Raw genomic sequence first — 14303 nt, 5'->3', positions numbered from 1 at the left:
CCGCGGTGCCCGCCCTTCCTGCCCCTCGTGCGGGCCACTTCCTCTGCAGCAGCCCCCGCCCTCGGCCGGGTAAAAGGCAGCGACGCCGCAGAGGGTGCGCGTTCCTGGAGGCTGCTCCTCTCCTCGGGGCCCTGTCTCCCAACCCTTGTACCAGTGCTGCGCTTCAGACGCTGGTACAGGCCTGGGGGGCAGGGACCTGGGGACCCCAGCACGGCGGCCTGAGGCGAAGGCAACGGGGGACCCCAGCACTCGCTGTCCTCTGCCCAGGGGCAGCCTGGATCCGTCAGGTGCAAGTCCTCTCTTTCTTTTGAGATGGGGCCCTATTCCACCACAGACTGGTCAAACTCGCAGCAGTCCTGACTCGGGCTCCCCATACTGGGATTACACCATCCTTTCCGAATGTTTTGAGCCTTGCCTGTGGGGTGCACCCGGTCCACCTTCCACTCAAGGGTCCTGCAGGCCCTTCTGGCCCTCTCCTAGTGGATACTTGGTGGGCTGTCAAAGAGTCCCAGCTCTTGCTGTCATCCTGACCCTGCCCCCACCTTGGGCCTACGCAGTACCCTGCTTCCTCAAGAGCTAGGTCCCAAGTTGGGTGGTGGTGCAAACCTGTAATCCCAGCACTTGGGAGGCTGAGGCAGGAGGATCGCTGTTGAGTTCGAGACCAGCCTGGGCTACATGGTGAGTTCCAGGTCAGTCTCAACTACATAGTGAGACCCTGTCTCAAAAAACCAAAAAGGGTGGGGGTGGCAGTGGGCAGGTAGGACCAGGATGTTTTCTGGTGCCGAGTTCCACGGTGCGCTGGGAGCTGGGCTGGTCCTTGCAGGGTCTCTTCCAGGCCACTTTTCCTGGAGGCCTGTCCCCTAGGGCTGGCATGTGCTCAGTGGTACAGGACTGGCCTAGCAAGCACAGCCCTGGATTAACCCCTTAGGTGTGGAAGTAGCCACTGCCAGTGTGTTTCCTGAGCCTGAGGCCTGGGACCCAACACTCACTGGGTGCCAGCTGGGGACCTGCCCCTTCCCAGGTGTTTGCTTAGGGCCCTCTCGTAGCTTTGGGGTAGGCAGGAGGCTCAGGCAAAGCCCAGAAGCAGGGGACCCTCCTGCTAGAGCGCAGCACAGGGCACCTCCCCCCTCACTTCCTCCCCAGCAATGGGGGGGCAGGGGCGGCAGCAGGTAGCCAGGCTCATCCAATCAGACAGGAGAGAAAGTGACAAGGACCAAAACAGCAGGCGGGACAGCCAGGCCGCCTCACCCACCACACCCAGAGCCCCACTGTGACAGATCCAAGCCTGGTCCATGGTGAGAGCAAAAATAACTTTATTCCCTTTGGGGGGCGGTCAGGCGCCGTCAGAACTTCTGGAACTGCTTCTTGGTGCCGGCAGCTTTGGTGACCTTGAGCACGTTGAAGCGCACTGTCTTGCTCAGTGGCCTGCACTCGCCAACCGTGACAATGTCGCCAATCTGGACGTCCCTGAGGGGGCAGGGCCAGGCCCTCAGGAAGGGTCACCTGCCGACCGCGACCGAGGGCAGTGTCCCGGGGATGCCCTCTGCCCATGCAGCTGCCCACCCTGTTCCCAAGCAATAATTAACCCAATCCCAGACTTCTGCCTGCTCACACTGTGCTGAGCAACACGCTAGAAAATGCTGGGATCGCAGGGCCTGTCACCAGTGTCACTCCAGCCGACTGCCCCAGGCCACTTGGGGGCCCACCGTGCTCACCTGAAACAGGGGGACAGGTGCACAGACATGTTCTTGTGGCGCTTCTCAAAGCGATTGTATTTGCGGATGTAGTGGAGATAGTCACGGCGAATGACAATGGTCCTCTGCATCTTCATCTTGGTCACCACGCCTGGGGCAGGGGCAGACAACAGGTCATGAGTCACCCAGGCCTTGCTGGAAAAGGGGTCACAGGTAGCCCAGGGCATGCTGGGAATCAGACGCAGCTGAGCGGGGTTCCTGAACCATTTCCGGCATCAGCGTTGCCAACTGGCTTTCTCAGCAGTGCCCATGGCGGGCTTCTGAAGACCATCGTGAGAAAACACATCATCTGCCGGTGCCCGAGACCCCTTCTTCCAGTAGTTTCCAGAGCCCTTCACTCACCAGACAAGATCCGGCCTCGGATGGAGACATTACCGGTGAAGGGGCATTTCTTGTCAATATAGGTGCCCTCGATGGCCTGACAGAAGGAAAAAAGCAATGGAGGAGTAAGCCATGGGCAAGCAGTTTGCGAAAAGAACTGGGGGCGTGGCCCGAGGGACACAAACTACAATTCCCGGCAGCCCCAGGGGTAGCCAATCAGATGTGGCCAGGGCAACGCTGTTCCCACACGTGCAGCCACAGGTCTGTCTCCTCTTGTGAGGTTCCTTCCTCACCTCTTTGGGGGTCTTGAAGCCCAGACCGATGTTCTTGTAGTACCGAGGGAGCTTCTCCTTGCCAGTTTCTCCCAGCAGGACCCTCTTCTTGTTTTGGAAGATAGTGGGCTGCTTCTGGTAGGCACGCTCTGTCTATAGGAATGGTGAAGGAAGCTGGTGAGCTCCGAACAGGACAATACCTGGCCTAGTAGTGACCTTGCTCGAGCCCCAGAGCCACCCACTAGAGCATTTAGTCCCCAGGCACCACCCCCTGGAGGCCCAACGCCCCAGAAGCACCCTGTACCACACAACCACTCCAAATTTACGTGTAAACGCAGATGGCCCTAAATCTAACTCAGTACTGTTTAATTCGTACGCTCCAGCACACCTCTCTGCTACCTGAATTCATCCCTTAGGACTCACCCACAGACTTAAACCTTGAGACTAAAGATCCAAGATGTCACCTTCTCTTAAATTTTGAGGTTTAAATATGAAAGCGTCCTCGGGCCGGGGATTTAGCTCAGTGGTTCTGTCGCCTGCTTAACAAGCGCAAGGACCCGAGTTCGATCCCCAGTACCAAAAAAAAAAAAAAAAAAAAAAAAGCGTCCTAAAACGCTTGAATTCTCATTAACGCAAGAGCTCGCAAACTGGAGGAAACGCTAATCTACGCTAATGCAAATGCACGCTGCTGCCGCCCGCATTAATTCCCTAGCAGATCGAAGATGCCCAGAATAAACTCCAGACGGGGCGCAGTGTCCTGCCCTCCCGGACGCTACCGGGAAGCAGGAGGCGGGCGCCGGACGCCGGGAAAAGCTCCGAGGACCCACCTGAATGTCCGCCATCTTCCAGGCCGGCTGAAAAAAAGAACGACGGTGGCGTGCGGGTTTCCTTATCGACTGCGCAGGAGCTAGACAGGAAGTGACGAAAGGAGACGGACGGGAGGGGGAACACGGCTGTGGTAGACGCTTTGGACACGACTTTGATAGATAGGTGGCACTAACCAACCACGCGTTGGGGGACTGAACTTACGCCGCCATAATGGTGAAGGACTGAGAAGCGGGAAGCGGTTTTATTGTCTCGCGAGATTTTGATCCAGGGTAACCGCCTGAGAACCCTAGGCTAGGATGAAGGGCCTGGCTTGTTATCGCGAGAGTTGTAGGGAAGCCGCCATATTTCTGCGGGGCGTACGTTCCCGTGGAATCTGGAGGCCGCGTGGTGGTGTAGGTTCAGTCTTCGAACCTGAGGCAGTGGTGGCGGCCATCTTCCTGTGGGACAGGCACAAGGGTCTTCGGAGCACAACGGTGCCATTGTTGAGGGGCGGGGTCTGCCCCCGAGATTTTAGAGGCTTGATGAAAATTGCTCCTCCGGTCACAGTTCTCTCCTGTGTTGGGGAGCGGGAGTGTTTTTCTGTGTACAATGGCGCTAACAACTTTTCGCGATGAAAATTCTGTGTACCTGTTGTCCAGCACGCTGGCCATTGGCACTTGAAATGTGGTTTTTGCGACTGAGAACCTTAAATTTTAGTTTTAATTTTTATTAGCTTTGAATTTAAATAGGTCCGGGCCCTTCAACTGGGCTGCGGTTTTCACTTTTTGAAACAGGGCCTCTAATTGCCCCACACTGGTTTCGTCTGATCTTTTTAAATGCATCTTGCCTTTGGATGCATTCAATTACTGTTGAACATGGAGCTTTGTGCTTTAAATCTGTGCAGCTTCCCTGGGCTTTCTGGCGGTGGCAGAGAAACCATTTACTGAACACACCGGGGCATTTTGTAAGTTACTAACCCCTGGCAGACAAAATCCCTACACTCTGTAAGTGAAATGTGGTCAGGGTCATGCGGGTGGGTCCCACCCAGACTGAAGAAACTTCCTACCATAGATCCCCTAGGTGACTTACTGGGCAGACCCAGCATGTCTACTGGTGAGATTCAATTAACATCCTCCATTCTAGTATCTAATCCACTGGCAAAGTCCCCAGGACTCCTGGAGCCAGTGGGGACCCGCTTAAAACTGTAGCAATCTCATGCCAGGGTTTCTGGCACACGTCTGTAGTCCCAACACTTAGGAGGCTGAGGCAGGAGGATCACCAGTCTGAGCTACAATGTGAGCAAGACGTCTCAAAAAAAAAAAAAAAAACAACACCCACACACCCACACACCAAAACAAAAAACTGTGGCAGTCCCATACTTTGCAGCTGTTTTAGCAACTTCACCTAACTGGAATACAGCAGTCACAGCAGGCCATGTTTAAGATGTTCAAGTTACACTGGAAAAACGCACATGAATGTTCACAAAACCTCTTTTCTAAAGCAGATTAAGTTCATTCATAGAAGGCCCCTTCCCTTGTGAAGGGCCCATGCTCTCTGGGCCTGCCTCCACAGCACACATGCAAGGACGCCACATTTCTTTACAAATAATTTATTCGTTTCTGGTGACAAAGAGGGAAGGGGCGAGGGCCTGGCCTGCAATCCCTTAGTGGCACACCCTCCCAGCTTGGCACCTCTGGCTCTGGCCCAAGGCAGCGGTGCCCCCTCCCATCCTGACAGCTGCAGAGTATGGCATCTGGCCACATAGGCAGAGGGGAAGGCACCGGAACCAAAGCAACCAGTGGTCTTAGCACTTTCCTAAGGTTCTTTCCACAAGGTCAGAAATCCCATCTGTACATGGCTTAAAGCTCAGGGAAAGACCTTAAAGAGGAAAAGCCTAAAGTGCTCTTTTCCCCCTAGCTCACTTGTGGCACCTGGACAGCCGCCCCTGGGTCCCCCACATCCCAGGGCGGCGATGGAGGAAGGGCAGGCCAGGCCAAGCGTGAGGCATAAAGTCTTTATTGGGCTCAGACCAGAAGTCCATGGGTCTTGAGGACCTCTGTGAACTTGCAGATTTTCTTCTCTACGTTCTTTTCAGCCTGTTTCCGTAGCCTCTGTAGGGACAAGGACAGCTGGTGGTTAGTGGGGGCTCCTGGGCTGGGTCTTAAGAGCTCCCTGGGGTCAGACCCCCAGCTGCCCAGTGCACCGGTGAGAAGCCCTGCCCTCACCATGATCTGTTTCTTCTTCCGGTAATGGATCTTGGCCTTCTCCTTCCTCTTCTCCTCCAGGGTGGCTGTCACCGCCTGGTACTTCCAGCCGACCTCATGAGCCAGGCGGCCCAGGTAGGCAAACTGCAGGGGGATGACACTGAGGATGTGCCGGCCTGGTGGCACACTGCTATAGTCCCAGCACTCAGGAGGGAGACTGAGATGGTCTCAGTGTAAGGCCTGGGTTCAATTCCCGATATTGTACCCCAAAGAAAGTGTGGGGACACACAAGCCTCCCACCCTCAGAGCCTCAACTGGGGCAGCAGAGGGCAGATTCCATCTGTGGGAAGGAACCTGGGAACTCTGCCCAGACTAGAAGAGGCCACACCTGCCCTGTGTTCAGGTCCCCACTCTTGGCATCAGCTGAGCCTTTGGCATTATCGGCACTGCCCAGTGGCATCCGCAGACCATCGTGAGAAAAAGCCATCATCTGCCAGTTTGGGAACCCTGTGCTTACCCTCAAGCCCTGGGCCCAGTGTAACCTGCAACTCACCTTCCTCGTGGGCTTCAGGCGAACCACCTTGAGGGCAGCAGGAACCACCATCCGCTTTTTCTGTGGACACAAGGGGGCTCAGAGGGCTGCGGTGGGGACACAGGGAACAGAGGCTGCTGGGGCAGGCATCTCAGTCGTTTTTCTTTTCATGAGGCTCAAACAATGTAGGTAATCATGGAACATCACCGACGCCAGACAAGGACATGCACGGGTGTGAGGGTGGCCTCACCTTGTCATAGGGCGGCGGGATCCCATCAAACACCTTAAGGCGGTCCAGGGCGGCCTGACCTCGCTTGGTCTTGTGGGGCAGCATACCTGGGGGCAGAGCAGTGCAGGCTGCTCAGAGGGGTCGGCAGGACGCCCACCTCCCCTCAGGGCCGGCTCGGCAGCCTCAGATGGTAGTGCATGTGGAGTCTTCTCATGGTCGGGGAACTCGAACACAAGTGGGAGACATCCTCATCACTGGCCGCCAGCGCGACACCTCACTGCCGTGCAGCTCACCTCGCACGGTCCGCCAGAAGATGCGGCTGGGGGCCCGGAAGTGGTAGGGGCCGCGGGATGGGTTGGTGTTCATCCGCTTGCGGAGGAAGGCCAGGTACTTCACTGGGGGGAGAGGACGGGAGCCTGTTACAGCCCCCAGGCGACCAGAGCCCCAGGGTCTGTTCCCGCTTCCAGACTGAGAAGGCTCAGCACCCATGGCCATGCTGAGACCTTTTCCAGGGCTCATCTTGGGATCTAACTTACACTTGTTTCTGTAGAAGTTGCCAGAAATGTTGATGCCCTCGCAGCGCACAACCACCACCTTCCGGCCTATTGGGGGGAGAGAGGCGTCGGAGGAGGGCAAGGGAACGAGCCCTGTGCACAATGGAGTATCGCAGCCCTGACCACAGGCCAGTCTCCTGCTCAAGTCACACAGCAGCGACAGGCAGGTCTCAGAGCGGTGCATGGGGTTGATCTCACGGTCGTGAGACTCAAACGAAAGATGGTGATTGTTGCTCATCACTGACCTCCAGGAGGAGCTAAAGACAGGGAGAAGTGGACCAAAAACTTACCCAGCAGTACCTGCTTGGCCACGATGGCCGCCAGGCGGCCCAGGAGATGGCCTCGGCCATCCAGTACCAGGACCTGTGAGATGAGAGGAGGCGTTACGAGAATGACAGCCGGACTCGCCCCAGCGGGGTCACATCCCACCAGGCACTTCCTGTCACACCCAAAGGGTCACTTACAGCTAAGGCAACTGCCACCAAGGAGGCAAAGGATGACCCAGCGTCTGTGAGCTAAGACACCAGGTGCTTCAAAAGGAAAAATTTACATCCTTGAATGTATTTTACTAGGTGCAAGGATGATAGGATTTGACCAAGTGTATAAACTGTCCCCAGTCATCCAGCTGCAAAAAAACAGTCATCTGTGTCACAAATCACAGGATTTCTCCTGATGTATAAAAAAATGTTTTTACTGGAATTTTTCTTTGGTTTCTTCAGATAGTATCTTGCCAATGCTGCCCAGGCCAGCTCACAGCTGGGCTCAAGTTCCTCCTGCCTCAGTTTCCCCAGTAGCTAGACTATAGATAAACCTCACATCTACCACACCTATGAATTTCTTAACTACCAAGACAGCTTTGGGTGGGAGGTGAGGGAGATTAGCCAAAGCCCAGGCTGCTTCTAGGTGCTGGGGAAAACTGTAAAAACTGGATCCTCAGCATCCTCACCAAGAACAAATGTTCTCACTGTAACTTGGGAAAATACACCGTAACACAGTAACATAACAGCATACAATGCAGTCCCTTTCTTATTGTTGAAGGCAGTGCAGAAAGGTACAAAATCTGAAGCCAGACTTCCTGACCAAACAAAACCTCAGCCAAAAATCTGCTTTCCACGACAGTTCATCACCTCTAAAATAAGGCCAGCACCTGCCTCAGGAATCTGCAACAAACTACCAGAAAGCGAGCCACAGAAACACATGCTGGTAGTTCTGCCACCCACCTAGGCCTGCCTCGACAAGACCGTGTCCCCCACCCCACAAAGGACAAGGAAAACCTTTCCAGGGCCATCATCCCCCTCAGTGTACAATGTCCCACCGGGAGACCAGGAGGGGAAGGCTGAGCCCGTTTCGCCGAGGGCCCAGGGCTGGTTCGAAGTCTCTCACCCGGAGCACTGGTCACAGCCTTCCTCTTCCAGGGACAACGCGCCTTCAAGGCATGCAGCAGCCCCAAGGGTGAGAGAAACAGCCATCCACCCCCGCAACCCAGTAAACAGCTCCCTCGGGCCGCTGCAGAAGCGGGTCTCAAATTCAAAGGCCAGACACTGCAGGGAGGCCTGACAAGCGCTCCCACATTAAGCTGAAGCAGCTGCGTCATTTTGGCTAATTGACGGCGCCAGCAGCACTTTTCGCTTGTCGCCGTCGCTGAGGTCACGATACAATTCATCCTGCCTTGACCCGAACAGCACGGCCGACAATAAGCGAGATCTACGTGTCCAACACCCTAACTCTTCCTATACTGCCATCCCCACCATTACCTTTCACCTCGGGAGGAATACGATGCCGCAATATAAGTCCGCCCTAGACCTGAACTCAGCCAGTTTCTCCTACGCACACGCTGCACGCCTCCCTCACGCCAAGCCGACCCATTTTGCTTTAGTATTGTCCGTAAGTTTCACAGCACAGATAGGAGGGAAAAGAGGCTCCAACTGCTTTCTCTCCCGGATTCCACAAGACCCCCCACGCCGCTTCGACCCGCACAGAGCACAAACCTGACCCTCCGCCATCTTCGGCAGCCGCCTAGGAAAGGAGGAAATGGTGGCGCAGGGTTTCTTATCCCTTGCTTCAGGGGCGAAGGAAGTGACGCAACCCGGGAGGCACTGAGAGCTTTCTGTCATTTGATTGGCCAAAGCGCTTCTACGCACGTGTAGAGACACCCACTAGAAGGCGGGCCTTATTCGTACTGCCCAATCCGATGAGCGGACCATGGCAGCCATGGCTGTGCGGGGCTGGCGATCACGTGAGTTATGGGGCGGCTCTGCTGGGGCGGGGCTGTCCAGCCCTGGCCGCCATATTTTTGAGGGGCAGCTGATCTAGTCTTGGTCTGTCCGCCACGTTTGTGAGGGAAGGTGCCACAACTCCCTCTAACGACTGAAGGCTGCAGTATATGTGGTGGCCCGCAGGGGGCGAGCCGACCCGCCTGGCCCGCGTCAGTCTTGGCTTGGAGGTCCAGATTGCCTGGGTCATGGAGCCCAGCAAACTGTCCGCAGCCTGGAAGCAGGCAGAAAAGGTCGTCTCCGTGAATCCTGGGAGCAGATCCAGGAGCGACTCCCACAGGCCTGGCTGCGACGTCTACTGTGGCTCCGCTAAGGGTTTTGTTTGAGGCGAGGTCTCGCTGTGTAGTTCAGGCTGCCCTCAAACTCACTGCGATCCTCCTGTCTCAGCCTCCGAGTGCTGAGATTACAAGGGTGCACCACCGCGCCCGGCCCGCATTGTGTCTCCTGCTTGGGATACCCTCCCTGCCCTTCACCCTCTCCCTTCTACAATCTGGCTGTTCTCAGGCCCGAGCTCTTTGGCTCAGGAGTTCTTTCCTGCAGAGCCTCCCTGGCCTCTCCCAGTATGGGTGAGACTCTTCCTAGGCCTCCTGATGCTGCTTCTAAGGGCGTGGCAACCTGTTCCTTATCTCTCTGATCCCAGATCTGCATCTTCTCTCTCAAAGGCCCAGATCCTTAGCAGGTGTGGTGGAACATGCCTATAAACCCAGCACTCAGGAAGGAGGCTGAGGCAGGATGTTTGCCTCGAATGTGAGCTCACCCTGGGTTCAATACTGAGTTAAAGGCCAGCCTGAACTATAGAATGTGACCCTCTCTCAAACAACAAGGAAAACCAAAAAAAAAAGTGGGGGGGACTAGAAGGAAGAGAACCCAGGGCTCACACAAGGCTGAAAACTGTGCCTGTTTCCACCAGTCACAGTGGAAACCCTTATATTCGGGGAGTGTTGTTCTGGGTATAGTGCTCAGAAACTAATCTTGAAAATAAGACTTGAAAGGATTAAATTTGTTTCCAAGTCATTAAGTTCATCCCAGAAAAAAAAAAAAAAAAAAAAAAAAAAGTAAAAAAAACAAGGAAAACCAAGGAAAAATCTGATCCTATGCGGGACCAGGCTGGCTCTCCTTCAGATCTGGGTTCTGGCATTGCCCAATGCTGCCCTGGGCTCCAGGGGTCCTCAGAAAACAGGGACTGACCCCCGGCCTGGTGGCTTACCCCTCTAATCCCAATACTGGAGAGGCTGAGGCAGGGGGATCCAAAGCTCCAGGTCAGCCTGGGCCATGCCTCAAAGAAAGAGAGGCTATGCGGGACCAGGCTGGCTCTCCTTCAGATCTGGGTTCTGGCATTGCCCAATGCTGCCCTGGGCTCCAGGGGTCCTCAGAAAACAGGGACTGACCCCCGGCCTGGTGGCTTACCCCTCTAATCCCAATACTGGAGAGGCTGAGGCAGGGGGATCCAAAGCTCCAGGTCAGCCTGGGCCATGCCTCAAAGAAAGAGAGGAAGGAAGGCAAGAAAAGAAAAAGAACACGAGATGAAGGAAACACTGCATTAACTGAAAAACCAGAGGCTAACAGCACTGTCCACACCCTGCCCCTTCCACAGACAGGCCGACCAGAGCTGGTAGAAAAGAAGGATTTATGTACAGGTTTCTGAGGACAGGGCTTTGTACAGCGCGGGGTGAGTGGGGCTGGGGCCATGTCCTGGCTTCGCCTCGGTCCTGGGAAGAGCGCCAGGGCAACAGCATTGACGAGTGAGACATCAGACTGCCGCCAATTTCCGCTGTGCTCGGGCGTCCTCTGGCAGGTGGCTCCTCTACCCGGGCCTCAGCGTCCTCCTCTGTGAACAGGATGACAAATGTGTCCACCTCGCTGGGCTGTTCGTGGGTCAGCGGGGAGGATAGGGAGGGCGCTTAGCTTGGAGTGGCCAGGGCTCACTGTCTGCTAGGGCACCTGTCCAGCGACCTCTGCCGCCAAGCTGTTCACCCTCCAGTAAGGAAGTCCCAGCCCTGCAAATCCTGAGCCCCTGAAATGGGGCCAGGGCAACTGAGGAGGTGAGTTTTTAATTTCACCTAATTCTGCTTTTGTTGTTTGTGATGTGCACGTATATCATCCTAGCACATACATGGGAGGCTGAGGCAGGAGGACTGCTGAGTGTTCAAGGCCAGCCTAAACTGCATAGCAAGACCCTGTCTCAAAAATACAGACTTGGGGCCAGGGATTTAGCTCAGTGGAGCCACCTGCCTCGAAAGCACAAGGACCTGAGTTTGATTCTTGGTAGGGCCCCCCCAATACAGATTTGGTGTTTCTGATAAAAATGTTTTCTTTCTGGGAGGCTGAGGCAAGAATTTTAAGGCCAGTCTAGACTACATAGTGAGACCTGTCCCCAAAACAAAACCAAACCAGGACCGGGATTTAGCTCAGTGGTTTCCCTGTCTGCCTTGAAAGCACAAGGCCCAGAGTTTGATTCCTGGTATATATATGTAGGAAAAAATTATTGAGAGAAAGCAAGCTTCTAAGAGAGGCAGAAGGGGGATGGGAAAGTGAGCTGCCTCCTCGCCACCGGACCTTTTTTATTTGAAGGCAGGGTCTCTCCAAGTCAGTAAATTGCCCAGGCTGGGCTTGAACTTGTGATCCTCCTGCCTCAGCCTCTCACATGCTAGGATCACAGGCGTGCACCACCATGCCAGGCCCCTCTTCTAGTCCTGTGGTCTTTCTGCCTTTCCCCTGCTCCCAGCCCTTCCTGGCTCCCTGCACACACACACACTCACACACACACACACACACACACACACACACACACAGAGCCCGGGCCGCAGGTACAGGACTCACCAGGACCAGGAGCCAGGCAACTCAGCTCTGGAGGAGCAGCACCGCCTAGGGACGGAAGGGAGGGGGCACCCGCGCCCCGGCGGGGTCAGCCTAGGCCGGGGGCGGGGCCTCCAGCTCCAGCCCCTGCCGCCCCCACCGCGGGTGCTCACCGGCTCCTGGGGGACGGGCGTCCTGCACCTCGTTCTGCACCGTCGCCGCCGCCGCCACCACCACCGACACCAGACAGCGAGCAGCAGCAGGAAGGCGGCGGGCAGCAGCAGCAGCAGCAGCAGGAGCGGGGAGTGCGATGGTGCGGCAGGCAGCTCTGTCGCTTCCAGGGCCCCAGGACTCCTTGGGGGCAGTGGAGTGGAGGGGTCTGTGGTGAGAGGACAGGAAGGGCTGCCTGGCACTTGCTGTGTGACCTGGCCTGGCCGGCAGCTTGTCTAGGACTTAGGTTCTTCATCCCCAGTAAAAGAAGGACAAGAAGCCCAGACTGGACCAGGGGATTTGGATCAGTGGTTCTGCCGCCTACCTCGCAAGCCCAAGGTCCTGAGTTCGATCCCCAGTACACAAAAAAAAAAAAAAAAAAAAAAAGAAAAAAGTGTGGTGGCGCTCGCCTGTCATCCCAGCACTCGGGAGGCTGAGGCAAAAGAGTCTCTGTTAGTTCGAGGCCAGCCTGGGCTACATAGTGAGTGCGATCTCAACCTGCACTACATAGTGAGACCCTGTCTCAAACAAATGAAATGAAAAACCATGACAACAGTGATAGAATATTTGCAGATTCTAACTACAGTATTCTATGTAGATTTCTATCTAGAATATATACATATTCAGATATAACTCTGATCCCCCCAAACAAAATATCTACTCATTTCTTACCAGTAGGTTCATTTACGAGATTGATTACATACCCTTGCTCACAAAAGAAAGCTTTCATAAACCCAAAAAGTTGAGTTTTCACAGGGCATTGTCTTTCATCATATTCCAATAAAATCACTTCATTTGGATGCTATAGTACCGGGCCATTCAGAAGAGCAGCCATTTGCCCCAAGTGGCTGTGGAACTCCTGACCTGTGGCAAGTTTGTTTAAGATGCACTGTAGAGCCAGGCATGGTGGCACACACACGTAATCCCAGCATTCCAGGAGGCTGAGGCAGGAGGATCACAAATTCAAACCCAGCCTGGGAAACTCAGCGAGCCTCGGTCTCACAGGGAGACACAAGGAGCAGGGCTTTAGGGACTGAGGGCAGGGGCACCAGGCAAGTGTAGGGTAGGGGGCTGGGGCTGTTACCGGGCTGGCACCGCAGCTCCAGGCACTGAGAGAAGTTCCGGTGAGTGATCCAGCGCTTCATGGCTTCCAGCTGAGCCACAGTGTCCTGCAGGAGGTGGGAGATGTTGGTCTGGACGAAGCGAAGACAGCTGGGGAGGGGCTGAGGGCAGGGGGGAGAGGTCACCACCGCGTCGGCTGAGGGCGCCAGGAACCTCCTGCTCAGCCTCTGCTCCCTGGCGGCGGTGCAGAGAAGCCCTCAGCAGCACCCTCCCTCAGGGCCCAAGGAATCTGCGCCCTGCTGTGCCCCAGCAACACGGTGCTGGGGGACTTCAGGGAGTGGGGTTCCAGCTCCACCTCCCTTGGGAACCGAAAGGACACCGGGGGAGGCCCAGGAGGGCTCCTGTACCAAGGCCAGGGACAGCGTCCCCTCACTCGACCCCAAGTTCAAGACTGACCTGGAAGCCACATGAGGTGACAAAGTGAATCTCTGTGTTGACCGTCTCCAGGAGCTCTTGCATCTTTAACCCGGCCACGGTCTTGAGCCGCTCCATCCAGCGCTGGGCCAGGACCAGGTGCCAGAGCTTCCCACAGAACGGCTCCTGGAGAGAGCCAGGCTCGGTCAGGGGCAGATGCTGGGCCCGGCCCCCAGGCTGGGCGGTGGTGACTGTCCCCACCAGCCTGGTCCCACGGGCGCTGCCCTCCTCCGTCCCAGGCCCCGCCCACGCGTGACTCACGTCCTGCAGGTTGGCGGCCACAGTGACTGGATAATCCTTGAGCAGGTAGTCAGACTGCAGGCGAAAGCAGGGTCAGGCCTGGCTCAGAACTGGGCTAAGCAGAACTATGAAGTCTCAGAAATGGAGGCAGAGACTGGGGGAGGGACGGGAGGTCCTGGGAGGGTGACAGAGACTCAGCACCGACCCCGAACCCCGGCCTCCCTGGGGCGGCGGGAGTGGGCCGGCAGGGCTGCTCACCAGTTTGCTGATTTTGACTTTGAAGTTGGAGGAGATGGGGTTGTGGGAGAAGGAGCAGCTGGGGGTCCCGAGCAGGCTGGGGCTTGGCAGCAGCAGCAGCAGCAGAGGCAGCAGCAGCAGCGGGAACTGTGGGGACCCGGCTGTCAGTGTCCTGCTCCCCTCTGCCTCACGTCCCCGGATCCACCTTGGCGTCTCCCAGGCTGTGCTCTCCCCATCAGGCCAGGGACCTCCCTCCCGGCCACTCAGGCCTCTGTCTCTGCTCCAACTCCCCTGCTTCATCTGCCCCTGCCCCTGCCCCAGCTCTCCTCTCCCCGCCG

At 56.1% G+C, this 14303-nt stretch overlaps 3 protein-coding genes and 5 non-coding genes across 9 annotated transcripts in view; all 8 read right to left on the bottom strand.

The window, feature by feature from the left end:
- Positions 1-1289: 1289 nt before the first annotated feature.
- On the bottom strand, positions 1290-3391 carry Rps11 (ribosomal protein S11). Its single transcript, XM_010640720.2, has 5 exons — positions 3175-3391; positions 2369-2500; positions 2097-2172; positions 1716-1845; positions 1290-1467 (listed from the first exon to the last, which is right to left on the bottom strand). The coding sequence occupies exons 1-5, from the start codon at positions 3187-3189 to the stop codon at positions 1344-1346; spliced, it is 477 nt and encodes a 158-aa protein (XP_010639022.1). The 5' UTR covers positions 3190-3391; the 3' UTR covers positions 1290-1343.
- Positions 1961-2048, bottom strand: LOC117286972. The gene has a single exon (XR_004518171.1). It is a non-coding gene; the product is annotated as a small nucleolar RNA SNORD35 (small nucleolar RNA).
- Positions 3392-5153: 1762 nt separating the features above from the next.
- Positions 5154-8747, bottom strand: Rpl13a (ribosomal protein L13a). Its single transcript, XM_010640721.2, has 8 exons — positions 8662-8747; positions 6964-7036; positions 6656-6721; positions 6413-6514; positions 6141-6226; positions 5912-5971; positions 5380-5502; positions 5154-5265 (listed from the first exon to the last, which is right to left on the bottom strand). Exons 1-8 carry the CDS (start codon positions 8674-8676, stop codon positions 5179-5181), a joined length of 612 nt encoding a protein of 203 aa, XP_010639023.1. The 5' UTR covers positions 8677-8747; the 3' UTR covers positions 5154-5178.
- LOC117286973 lies at positions 5769-5853 on the bottom strand. The gene has a single exon (XR_004518172.1). It is a non-coding gene; the product is annotated as a small nucleolar RNA SNORD35 (small nucleolar RNA).
- LOC117286969 lies at positions 6035-6105 on the bottom strand. The gene has a single exon (XR_004518168.1). It is a non-coding gene; the product is annotated as a small nucleolar RNA SNORD34 (small nucleolar RNA).
- On the bottom strand, positions 6297-6381 carry LOC117286967. The gene has a single exon (XR_004518166.1). It is a non-coding gene; the product is annotated as a small nucleolar RNA Z195/SNORD33/SNORD32 family (small nucleolar RNA).
- On the bottom strand, positions 6838-6921 carry LOC117286968. Its single transcript, XR_004518167.1, has one exon. It is a non-coding gene; the product is annotated as a small nucleolar RNA Z195/SNORD33/SNORD32 family (small nucleolar RNA).
- A 1785-nt stretch (positions 8748-10532) lies between the features above and the next one.
- Positions 10533-14303, bottom strand: part of Flt3lg (fms related receptor tyrosine kinase 3 ligand) — a 4857-nt gene continuing 1086 nt past the window's right edge. Inside the window, exons 3-9 of one of the 2 annotated variants that reach the window (XM_019210109.2) lie at positions 13987-14112; positions 13750-13803; positions 13471-13614; positions 13037-13121; positions 11916-12121; positions 11767-11811; positions 10533-10774 (exon numbers count right to left, since the gene is read on the bottom strand). In XM_019210109.2, coding sequence (XP_019065654.1) covers positions 11788-11811; positions 11916-12121; positions 13037-13121; positions 13471-13614; positions 13750-13803; positions 13987-14112 — 639 coding nt within the window. In that variant the 3' untranslated portion in view covers positions 10533-10774; positions 11767-11787. Of the gene's footprint in view, positions 10775-11766; positions 11812-11915; positions 12122-13036; positions 13176-13470; positions 13615-13749; positions 13804-13986; positions 14113-14303 lie in introns of both variants that reach the window. The other variant, XM_010640722.2, reaches the window with a different exon arrangement.

Source organism: Fukomys damarensis, unplaced genomic scaffold (genome assembly GCF_012274545.1).
Source record: "Fukomys damarensis isolate Sample0158 unplaced genomic scaffold, DMR_v1.0_HiC HiC_scaffold_19, whole genome shotgun sequence".
In the NCBI taxonomy this organism is placed as follows: Eukaryota; Metazoa; Chordata; class Mammalia; order Rodentia; family Bathyergidae; genus Fukomys; species Fukomys damarensis.
The sequence above is the reverse complement of the archived record's forward strand: the minus strand, read 5'-3'. Positions and strand labels throughout refer to the sequence as shown.